The following is a 12,644-nucleotide window of genomic DNA, read 5'->3' as shown; positions in this document are numbered from 1 at the left end:
AACAGGCCATTCAGCCCAACAAAGCTCGCCAGTCCTATCCACTTATTTTTTCTAAGAAAACATCAAGTCGAGTTTTGAATGTCCCTAACATCTTACTGTCTACCACACTACTTGGTCGCTTATTCCAAGTGTCTATCGTTCTTTGTGTAAAGAAAAACTTCCTAATGCTTGTGCAAAATTTACCCGTAACAAGTTTCCAACTGTGTTCCCGTGTTCTTGATGAACTCATTTTAAAATACAAGTCTCGATCCACTGGACTAATTCCCTTCATAATTTTAAACACTTCAGTCAGGTCACCTCTTAATCTTCTTTTGCTTAAACTGTAAAGGCTCAGCTCTTTTAATCTTTCCTCATAATTCAACCCCTGTAGCCCTGAATCAGCCGAGTCGCTCTTCTCTGGACCTTTTCTAATGCTGCTATGTCCTTTTTGTAGCCTGGAGACCAAAACTGCACACAGGACTCCAGATGAGGCCTCACCAGTGTGTTATAAAGCCTGAGCGTCACCTCCTGTGACTTGTACTCCACATGTCAAGGCTCCTAAATCCTTCTCATAAGGTGGACTCTTGATGTTCAGACCCCCATTGTGTAGTCAGACCTAACATTTTTACTTCCTATGTGTAATTCTTTACATTTACTGACATTAAATTTCATCGTCCACAAATCTGCCCAAGCCTGTCTGCTCTTCAAGTCCTTCTGTGATGATATAATGGATTCCAAATTATCTGCTAATCCACCTATCTTGGTATCATCTGTAAACTTAACCAGCTTGTTACTTATATTCCTATCTAAATCATTTATAGATATTAAAAATAGCAGCGGCCCAGCACTGACCCCTGCTGGTCACCACTTTTAACATCACCCAATTCTGATGAGGTTCCTCACACTATCACCCTCTGCTTCCTGTGTCTGAGCCAATTCTGCACAGATCTAAAAACATCACCCTGAACTCCCACTTCTTTTAACTTGATGCCCAACCTCTCATGTGGCACCTTATCAAATGCTTTCTGAAAGCCCAGATAAATAATATCTTCTGCTCCACTTTGATTGTATCCTTTTGTTGCCTCCTCATAGAATTCCAACATGTTAGTAAAACACGACCTCCCTCTTCTGAGCCCACACTGACTGCTCCTCATAACTCCTATCGTTGCCATGTGTTGCTCAATCTTACCCTTAATAATTCCTTCCATTAATTTTCCTGTGATGTTTCATGTTAATCTTACTGGCCTATAGTTGCTTGGATCTGCCCTGTCACCCTTTTTATATAATGGGATGATATTTTCCATTTTCCAGTCCTTCGGAATCTCTCCAGTGTGCAGTGACTTCCTAAAAATATGTGTCAAGGGTTTATATCTGAACTCACTAGCCTTATTGATTATTGCCATATTGATTGTAATAATGATAACAAGACAGCAAGAGTGAAAGGGAAGGTCTATAAAACAGTAGTCAAACCAGCTATGCTGTATAGCAGCGTTTCTCAACCTTCACGTATTTGCGACCCGAGTTTTCATAACAGTTTTAATCACACCCGCCTAACATTTTTTTGAAAGGAGCCCACTAATACCAATTTGTTCTTTTTTAATTAATGATATATCATAGATGCATGGTGTCTGCTCAAATTTTTTAGACGACTGAATGTTTTGCTGCCTCTTGGCTTATTTGATATTGGTTGTAAGTACGGCGTGTCTTGCAAGAATCTCATGTTCCACGTCATTGCGAGACGGTCCTGGGTCAATCTCTTCGCACAAAGTCTCATGTTTAAGACGCTCTGTGGCCAGTCTCTTTCATCTTGTGGTTTCATTTAAATGTCTTCCGCGATCTTAATGTGAAGATACATCTCGACGCCCTTGTGTTTCTCTCCAGGATTTTTTTTTATAATAGAGAGAAATCATTTACAATGAGAAGGAAATGACAAATAAACTGAACAAACAGTTCACTCAAGTATTTGCAGTGGAAGAAACAAATGGAATGGCCTCATCCAGAAGTAAATATGAGACAAGATGAGATGGATCCTAGCAATTACACACCATTTAATCTTATTTCTGTGCCATACAAAATTATGGAAACTATAATAAGGAATAAATTAGAAAATGACATCAATGAAAATAATATTCTAAATAATAGCCAGCATGTGTTTATGGGAGGAAGGTCCTGCCAAACCAATCCTTTCGAGTTTTTGGAGGGTTAACCAAAATATTTGACAAAAACAAATCATAGCACATAATTTACCTTGACTACACCAAAGATTAATTCTGAAACTAGAAGGTGTAGGCATCAGAGGTAACCTACAAAACTGGGTCTCTAGTTGGTTAACTGGCAGGAGACAAAGAGTACAGGTAAGAAGAGAATTCTCCACATGGAGCAAGATCATCAGTAGAGTCCTTTTGGGGTCTGTCCTTGGACCCTCATTACTTTTCTGATTTATAATAATGACATTGATTCTGGTATAGTTAGCATACTTGTCAAATTCACAGATGACACTAAAATTGGGGGGACGGCAAACACTGAGGAAGCAGCAAAAAAAATTCAAAATGATTCAGAACTGAGTAAACACCCGGAAAATGGAGTTTAATGTAGAAAAGTGCAAAGTGCTACACTTGCACAAAAAGAACATCGATTATAAATACCAGATGGGAGACACTGAGCTACAGGAAGGAACCTCTGAAAAGGATTTTGGGGTACATGTTGATGTAACATTTTCGTCAATTAAGCAATGCACTTAAGCAAATAAAAAGGCAAATAAAATGCTGAATTTAAGTAAAGGGACGTTATGCTCAAACTTTGTAATCCACTAGTGAGACAACATCTGGAGTATTGTGTGCAATTCTGGTCACCACGGTATAAGAAAGACATAATAGCAATTGAAGCTCTGCAGAGGAGAGCAACCAAGAACATCCTAAAGACTAAAGGCCATGTCCTACTCTGACATTCTCCAAGAATTAAACTGCTTAGTCTTGAGCAGAGGAGACTGTGTGGGGACCAAATTCAGGTATTTAAAATCCTCAAAAGCATTGATAAAGTAGATCCAGCATATTCTTTTGGTTTAAGGGTGATCACTTACTTGAGGACATTGGTGGAAGTTAAGAGGAGGTACATTTAAAGCTGAAGTCAGGAAGCACTTCTTTATGCAAAAAGATTTGGGACTATGGGAAAAAACTATCAAGACATGGAGTTGAAGCAGAAATCTTGACAACCTTTAAGAAAATCTGGATGAGATTTTAGGACAGCTTAGCTTCTAGCTAAAAAAAATAGGCTTGACGAACTGCATGGTCTTCACTCATTTGTCACATTTCTTATGTTTCTTCTGGTTTGGGCAAGTGCAGGGGAGAGATGAGGGGTACATCGGGGAAAGGATGTTGAGGATGGAACCGCCAGGCAAGAGGAGAAGAAGAAGGCCAAAGAAGAGGTTTATGGATGTGGTAAGAGAGGACAGTCGGAGAGGCAGAAAATGATGTAAAAGACAGGAATTGATGGAGACGGATGATCTGCTGTGGTGACCGCTAAATGGAAGCAGCTGAAAGAAGAAGAAGATTGCAATAATTATAACAAAATTCCTATTTAAATGCTGCTTAACCATGTGCCAAAGAATGCCTCCATACCAGATATGATGATCAAGAAGAAGAAGAAAGGCAACATAAAGAAAGATTTAAGTCTGATGGCTTAGTATACCAAAGAAGGTAGTGACTTTTACACTTATAAATTTTATTTGTATTTGCTGTTCTAAAAGAACAAAATGGAAGGAACTGTATGTGGCAAGCCAAGTCACTGAATTAACTTAATCTGGTATAGATTTTAAAAGATATTTATAGCATTACTATAAAAATACAATTACTTATTGAGTAATTGCACTTACCTACTGTTTTGACAAGTAGAGCTTCAATGAGAGACAACGCGGTGGCAATGCAAAGACACAGCAGTGCCCGGCTACCCCCTTCATGAGCTGCACTCTGACCTGGAGGTCTGCATCTCTATGTCTTTCTTGATTGGTAGTTCCCAGAAGACACACGAGTGGATTAGTCCAGAGGAAAAGAATGGCCTTGTAAAACTGCAGCCCAAACTGCTTTCTTTTGTTTATATTGCTATCATCAGATTCACTTCCTTTTGTATATTTTTGTGGAGTGAAGCTGTGGTTGAGGTGGCTGTATTTTTCAGTTTTTCATTTTTGACTAGGTTTCTGTCCGTCTTTCATGAACTGTGTTAGTGGAAGAAGGATGTAAACTTTTTTGTTTGTCTCATTTTCTTGTTTCACCCTTTAATTATTGTATATAGCACATGCACTTATTTTTTACAGGAGGCACGGTGGCGCAGTGGTAGTGCTGCTGCCTCGCAGGAGAACTGGGTTTGCTTCCCGAGTCCTCCATGCATGGAGTTTGCATGTTCTCCCCGTGTCTGCGTGGGTTTCCTCCAGGAGCTCCCACGGTCCAAAGACATTCAGGTTAGGTGTATTGGTGATTCTAAAGTTTCCCTGGTGTGTGTTTGTGTGTGCTTGGTGTGTGTGTGCCCTGCCCGGGGTTTGTTTCCTGCCTTGCGCCCTGTGTTGGCTGGGATTGACTCCAGCAGACCCCCGCAGTTAGCATATAGTGGGTTGGATAATAGATGGATGGACTTATTTTTTACTTTTTTCTATGTATTTTCTTGTGTTCTTGAAGTGAGCTGTGTATAATAATTACAAGGCATCATTTTTTAAATATATTTGGCAAATCTGGAATTAAACCAGAATCTCTGTTTTACAGCATCAATTCTATTTCTGTCTCAGTGTCTCACAAACTGGTTGTTCGGTTGTGATTCCAGATACCCAGAGTCTCAATCAGTGCAAAGGTGCCACTGCGCAGAGCATCACATCTTTTTTGTAGCACTTTTGCATTGTGGACTCTTTTATCTGCCTTAAATAAGCTATTGTGGTTCTCTGGGTGCGGTGGTGCTGTCCTAGTCCTTAGAAGAGTGACAAACACACAAGCTTTAGACTGACTTGGGCCTGTATTCCTCAAAGTAAGCTTTTTCTATTTTGGAGTGTCCCCCCCCCAAACCTGCAGCCTCTAACGTTGGTTCAGCATCAAGAATTTCTCAGATAAATAAAGCTTTAGATCCTCCTAGTTCTCTCTTTATGGTGTGAACTTACCGCAGATTTGAATTTTATCAGTTATACAGTATGCTAATGCAGCCTCTGTGTAAATAACAGAAAATACTTCAGTCTTCGGTTATAAATCTTACATACATTAGATAAATAAAATAATTTATATAAATATTGCTGGAGTCAGAAGAACCTTTATAAATGTGAGCAGTATTGAATGAAGATTTCTCTTGCATTTTATAGACTGTTATGCATATGCGCCACAATGAATCTTTTCTCCTTTTCAGACTGAATTTTCACAGAAGTAAAAATTTTTCTTTATTTCCACAGAAATACCACCGCCTTGAATTTACCCGGACTCCCTAATAACGTGCAACCACTTCCACATTCCTTCCTTTCCTCTGTTCCCCTTCTAATGTCATCATGACTCCAATCCATCACCACGGTTCCTTCCCAGCATTCCATCTGCCTGTTTCTGGTCCCACCCCATTAATTGTCCCTGTACGCATTTCATTGTTGTCTGTTGTTGTGCTTATGGGAAGTGAAACTGACCAAAGAACTTACAGTACACGGGGCCGGAAAAAACCCAAACCTTTATGCTTCTTTGTGTTTCTTTTACAATATATATATATTTATATATTGTGGAGGAGGACCGGAGGAGGGCTTGCGCCTTCCCCAGACCATCTGGGGGCGACCACCCTGGTTCCTTTGGGGGCCACCGGTACAGAGCTTTGAAGTTCCACCCTGTAGGGGCCCGTGGTCACCGCCAGAGGGTGCCCCCATGCCTTTGGAGCCCTGGACCTCAGCACTTCCGCCACACCAGGAAGTGCTGGGGGAAGAAGAGCAGGGACACCCAGAGTGCTTCAGGAGATGCAGCCGGCACTTCCGCCACACAGGGGCGTGTCGGCAGGTGATTGCCGGAACATCTGGGTGATAATTAAAGGGGCCGCCTCCCTTCATTTGAGGCGAGAGTCGGGAGTGGAGTGGACTGAGCTTGCTGGAGGAGGCAAGGAGGCGGCCTGAAGAAGAGAAAGTAAGGCATTGTGTGGCCAGGACTTTGGGGACTTTGGGAGTTTTGTGGTGCACTTGTGACTGATACTATTGTAAATAAACATGTTTGTGGGTGAAATGAACGTGTCCACCTGTCTGTGTCCGGGCCAGCTTCCACAATGGCACCCAACATAGGGCGATCCATCTGTTACAGGGGCCACCGGGAGTCGCTGTAGGGGAGCTCGTGGGCTCTTATGTGCCCTATAACCCGGGAGTACGTCACGGTCACGTGACAGGAAGGAACGACGTGCTACCGGGTTGAAGAAAAGGACTGTTTACCCTGACCTGGAAGGAATAAGGAACTGTGGACTGATTGGGCAGGAACACCTCCGGGTCAAGGTGTATAAAAGGATTGTGGGGAAGCCCTGACACTGAGCTGAGCTGGGAGGTAGAGGGGCGAAGTGTCTGGGTGAGGAGGAGAGAATATTATTGTAGTGTTTATTGAGCGTATGAGCAGTGTGGAGGGTGCTTTGTGCACGCTATTGGCATTAAATAAAGAAATCTTGGACTTTTATCCAGTGTCATGGAGTCATACCTGAGGGTTGGAGAGGTGGACAAGAGCCTCACTGTCACATCTGGCGTAGTCGGCAGGATTCCGGTCCGTCTATTTGGGTCGGAACCCACATTAAAATTAAATATTGTGTGGCAGACAACCCAGGAGGGTCACGCCTCGTTACACGGACCTGCAATAACATCTCTACGAAGAGTGCTGTGTCTACAAGCTGCATTCTACCTTGGAGAATGATGAGGAAGATGTCCGGGAAGAAAAAGGTCAGTTCCAGCTGGGTACAACACCTGACGGATGCCGAGAGGGCTTGGACATACCTGAATGGGAGCGAGGAAGACCGGGCGCTAATTCGGGCCGAGCGAGCCTGAATGGCACAACAGTCGGGACGCGGACTGCTATCGAGTGCGTCGGACTCCCTAGGTGGACCGGGGATTCCACCGCCTAGTCCGGAGGTAGGTGCAAGGAAAATGGCCGACGTTTCAGGGTGTTTTTTGTCCTGTTTTTCAGACACCCGCGTCCAGAAAATCAGCGGTGTATCGGACGCCTACCACATGTTCCGGCAAGATGGCTGCGTTTCCTGGAAAGCAAGCCAGGACGCGAGACGGCTAGCGACGCCCCCATACAAGGACAACAGCCTGGTCACCCACGGTGGATGCCGGGAAGGTGAAGGACGCTCGGAGTCCTCCAGTGAGGTCGTCCGTTCCCCGACTGGTCCGAGCCTCCTGGAAGGGGAGGGGAAAGCGAGCAAAGCAGCGCCAACAAAATTAACAGCCAACAAAGAGCGGGAGAGGACTGAGCGGTCCTCTGTTGCAGTAGGAGGGCAGGAAGGCAGTTGGCTGACAATGGCCAGCCGATCCCCGAAGGACTACAGAACCCAAGAGCCTTTACGCTCCCCAGCTGAACACGTGCCAGGGAGGGATGTGCTCATTGGTTCCCGGCCGGACGATAAGGGAAAGGCGGAAGCGCAAGTACCACCATCTGTATTAACTAACTGTGTGGATTTGCAGGGACTCGAGGAATACCTCGTGCCCCTACACTGTTTCTTACAGGAGTTATAGGAGCTGAAGAAACGTGTGGAAGAATTGGGAGCGACGGCCGAAGCACCGTTGAATGGTCTGAGGGACTTTGTGCGGCGACAGGGCTGTGAAGCTCCAGGGGTGATCAATGCGGGACTACAGGTGAGTCTGGCCCGTATCGTAGAGCATAAAGGGACACAGTGCGAACCAGGGCATGCGTGTGACGTGGCTTTCCGGAGCGGTGCAGACCTCAAGACCCTGACCGATCTTAGGTGCAGATTATCTTTGGTGACAGGAGGGCCGAGGAAAGCGCCTATTGTACCGGTGCAGCTGATCAGTATTGTTCATCGGAGCGATGCGGTGCTAATGACGCCACCTCCTAGTAAACGTAGGACAACGGGTGTGCAGACAGCAAAGAGGCTCTCTCTTTTCAATAGAGAACCTCAAGCTGAGCACAAGCCCCAGATTAAGCAGGAGATCCCTAAAATAAAACATGGGTCTTCTGACATAACAGAAAAAAGGGCTGAGAGCAGCAAAGTGGCTGTAAAACCCTCCTTGGCAGAGAAAGGGGCAGAGATGACGCTAACGGAATTTCTAAGATGTTTCTGGTCTCGCAGAGGGAGACAACTAGGAGGACATCGTCGGTGTTACAACTGCCGTCAGCCGGGCCACGAGTGGCGAGATTGTTCCCGGAGGACAGGGGAGCGGGGGAACAGAAGATACACCGTTACCCCAAGGTTCACTGGGGGGCATGGACAACGCAGCCAAGGCCCGGCTAATGTGTCCTCCTGGAGGAGGACGTCCCTCGGGGGGCTGGACGCTCTGGTCCAGTTGTCGTCGCTAAGGGGGGATTGTGGAGGACTGCCGGCTTCGTGCTCCAGCCCTCTCCCCCAGGCCGCCAGGAGGAGCTCTCCCGACAGCAGGATCATGCCCCGAATTCCAGCAGGGCCTCATGGACTATGTGGTGTTTATACACAGCCCTGCTGGATACCTTGGGGGGCACCGGGAGTCGCTGTAGGGGGGCTCGTGGGCTCTTATGTGCCCTATAACCCGGGAATACGTCACGGTCACATGACAGGAAGGAACGACGTGCTCTCGGGTTAAAGAAAAGGACTGTTTACCCTGACCCGGGTCAGGGTGTATAAAAGGTGTGGACTCGGCCCGGACACAGACAGGCAGACATGTTGATATGCACCACCACACGTTTATTATATACAATATTTACAATGTTTTAAGTGCCACACAAACCCCAATACAGTCCTGGCCACACAATGCCTTCTCTTCAGGCCGCCTCCACACTCTCTGCTCTTGCATTGTCCTGCTTCCACCCGACTCCAGTGTCGAATGAAACGAGACGGCCCCTTTTATATGATCCCGGATGAGCTCCAGGTGTTTCCCGGCATTTCCACCACACTGGGGAACTTTCTCACGGAAGCTCTCCGGGTGTCCCTCTTCTTCTTCCCCAGCACTTCCTGGTGTGGCGGAAGTGCTGAGGTCCAGGGTCCCCAAGGCATTGGGGCGCCCCCCTGGCGGTGACCACGGGTCCCTACAGGGTTGGGCTTCCAAGCCCTCTACCCGTGGCCCCCAAAGCAACCAGGATGGCGGCCCCCACGTGATCCCAGTTGGGTGCACGCCCACTTCCGGTCCCTGAAGGCTGGGTCGTCTCCCCTGGCATCCTTGACAAAGGATTGTGGGGAAGCCCTGACACTGAGCTGAGCTGCGAGGTAGAGGGACGAAGTGTCTGGGCGAGGAGGAGAGAATATTATTGTAGTGTTTATTGAGTGTATGAGTAGTGTGGAGGGTGCTTTGTGCACGTTATTGGCATTAAATAAAGAAGTCTTGGACTTTTATCCAGTGTCTAGAGTCGTACCTGAGGGTTGGATAGGTGGACAAGAGCCTCACTGTCACTATATATATATATATATATATATATATATATATATATGTGTTGTGGACTATGGCCGGCCAGTCATCCTGGTCAATACCCCCAGGCTGCCAGGTGGAGCCCTCCCTGCAGCATGGAGGTTCCCTGAATGTCAGCAGGGATTCATGAACAGTGGAGTTTTCCTTTACAGCCCTGCTGGATACCATGGGGGCCAACAGAGGATGTTGCAGGGAGGCCCAGACACTCTTACGTGCCCTATAACCCGGAAATACATCTTAGTCACGGTGACAGGAGGCATGATGTACTTCCAGGATGAAAAGAAGACATTGGATCTGACCCGGAAATGATAGGAGGTCACATGGACTGAGCGTACGGAAACACTTCTGGGTTAGGGAATATAAAAGGACTGAGGGAGATCCCAGTCGTGGAGCTAAGCTGGGTGGCAGGGTGGCAACACGTCTGGGAGTGGAGGATTATTGTTATTGTGATTATTGATTGTATTGAATGAGTATTGTGGAGAGGATGGTGCTTTGTGCACTTATTTGCTTTAATAAAGTCAATTTTTGGACTTTAATCTGGTGTCTGGCGTCTAGTCTGAGGGTTCAAGGGGACGACAGCGCTCCCTATCTGTCACAGTGCATATATACAGGGTACGGCAGAAATAACTCCCACATTTCAAAGGGGGATTGAAAAAAAATGCTACAAGGTATCACCAAAAACTTTTTATTTCCCAAATGCAGATATAAAAATTTTTTTTTTTACTTTAAGCTTTAAAAATTATATCGTCCAAATGGTGGCCTTGACGGCTGATACACATTTGGAGCCATTCTTGGAAGTTTTCCATCACTCTTACTAACAAGTCGGGCAAAATTCCTTCGATTTCTTCTTGAATAGCCTCCTTTAGTTGGGACGTCCGGGTGGTTTTCTCTTCAGTGCAGATCCTGTTGCCCTTACTCTTTGAGCCGACAGCAAAATCTTTTTCTGGTCTGGAACACTTTCATTAGCACGTAAACCGAACCACGTGTGAAAAACCTTTTGCGTCGCAGCTACAGATTTGCCATTTTTGAAATAACCCTCCACTACAAAGCCTCGATGCTCACCCGACCACGGCATGGTGACGACTGAAAACTTTATTATGTACCGTACCTAACGGAACAGACCGCACCCCTCTGCCTGCTTTGGGGACCCCACAGTGATTTTTCGAGTTATTTTTGCTGCACCCTGTATATAAGTGTATATATATATATTTATATATAAAATGATCACAGAGTTCCTTTTATACTCTAACCACTCGCTCCCAAACATAGTAATAAAGTCTCAACGTCCAGGTCCTCTCACATACTCTTAAATTGGTCCCACACTGTAAAGCCTGTGTGTATCACAGAACTTCCATGGGAATGCGGACCTCTGTTTGAAGGTGGAAGTTGGGCTACACCAGCATTTTGTTCTGAGTCTCTTCATTTTCATGATAAAGATGGAGATGATGACAGGAGAGACCCAAACTCTGGTAAATCTAACAATACAGATATTATGCATAATATGGACGAGAAAACTTAGAAACTGCAAGGTTGACGATCTTTATAATGTTAAGTGTAATACTAAATACTTGTGAAGTTAAACATTATAGTCTTAGTATACTTCTGAAGTTTAAGATCTTAGATCATAATAGAATTAAATTCTTACGTGGAATTGCAGATGGGCGGTGACAAGGAGACGTGAATGAAGAAGGCTTAGATGCCACATTCACTGTGTTACGAGGATTGTCTCTAGTTTCTTGAGATGCTAAAGTAAATTTAGAGAAAATCACAATATGGTCATGTCTTTCATAGACTCAGGACAAAAGTATAATACAAACAACAGACAATGAGTACAACAGAAATGATAAATATAACCTTTACGAAATACAAAGCAGATGAGATATACAAGAAGTACACACAGTTACTGTAAGTAGCTTTATGACCACGGGATAAATACGGACCCTGGATTGGGTGCTAAGAGTCTTGTTCTATTTTCCAGAAGGAAAGAATATGAAAAGTTTCTGTGCAGGATAAATTAAACAGTTAAAAGGTGTGTTCAAAGGTTAAACTTAAAGTAATGTTAAAGTCCTTTTGTAATTGTAGGGCACCCACACACATACCAACCTTGGTGTCTTCAAGGTAATCTGACGTTGGGTGATATTTTAAATCACTCGGGACTCTGCATGTTGCTGGAAGTGCTTTCATGTTTCAGTCCCAAACTCTGGTAAGTCTTACAATATTTACATTACGCACAAGTTGGACAAAAACGCTTAGAAGAAAGTGCAAACCTAGCAAACTTTATAATTGAGGTGTCATGATGCATACTTTCCAAATTCAAGTTTAGGTTTCTTGTCATATGTACAGAGTAGAATTAAATTTTTACTTGCAGAGCTACCAAAGCTGAACACTGCTGCACCACCTCCCGTTGTTAAGACGTTTCCCTCAGTAAAAGGGAGGATTTCTAAAACAACATATAAAGGAAGATTCTGTAAGCAACAAAAAATAAGGGCTTAAAACGGCCTGCCTGTTAAATGAGGACACCCAGACTTCATTTGTAGCAGCACACTTTATATTAGAAAATGAGATCATATATAACATTTAACTTTGTGTTTGCTCTGTGAAGCATTTTACACATGAGAAGTCTTATTTCTTATATATAGGGCTTTTATTATGTTTAACTAGTTTGGGACTTTATAAAATACTCAGTTCAGAGGTGTGTTTCTGGACTATCCCATTTGTCTAAAGCTGATTGGTGTAAAGGGCAGCATGGTGGTGCAGTGATCATGCTAAGATGTTGCAGTAAGGAGACCAGAGTTCATGACCTGAGTCCTTCCTGTGTGCATGTTCTCCCCATGTCCACATGGCTTTGCTCAGGCTGCTCCAGTTTCCTCCCACAATCCAAAGAAATTCATTTTAGATGAACTGGATCTCCTAAATTGGCCCTAGTGTGTGACTGGGACATGTGTTTGTGTTCACCTTGTGATGGACTGGCACCCTGTCCAGTGTTTGTTCCTGCCTTGTGCCCCGTGCTAGATGGCATTGGCTCCAACAGACTCCCGGAACCCTGTTCAGGACAACGCAGGTTAGAAAGTGGATAACT

General features: G+C 44.8%; 1 protein-coding gene across 2 annotated transcripts in view; it reads right to left on the bottom strand.

Annotated features, from left to right (window-relative positions):
* LOC120514418 (interferon-induced protein 44-like) overlaps positions 1-12,644 on the bottom strand; it is a 58,680-nt gene that overhangs the window by 20,467 nt on the left and 25,569 nt on the right. For both annotated transcript variants that reach the window (XM_039734785.1, XM_039734786.1), the window contains exon 6: positions 11,211-11,309. In XM_039734785.1, coding sequence (XP_039590719.1) covers positions 11,211-11,309 — 99 coding nt within the window. The remainder of the gene's footprint in view (positions 1-11,210; positions 11,310-12,644) is intronic.

Source organism: Polypterus senegalus, chromosome 14 (genome assembly GCF_016835505.1).
Source record: "Polypterus senegalus isolate Bchr_013 chromosome 14, ASM1683550v1, whole genome shotgun sequence".
NCBI classification, from domain to species: Eukaryota; Metazoa; Chordata; class Cladistia; order Polypteriformes; family Polypteridae; genus Polypterus; species Polypterus senegalus.
The sequence above is the reverse complement of the archived record's forward strand: the minus strand, read 5'-3'. Positions and strand labels throughout refer to the sequence as shown.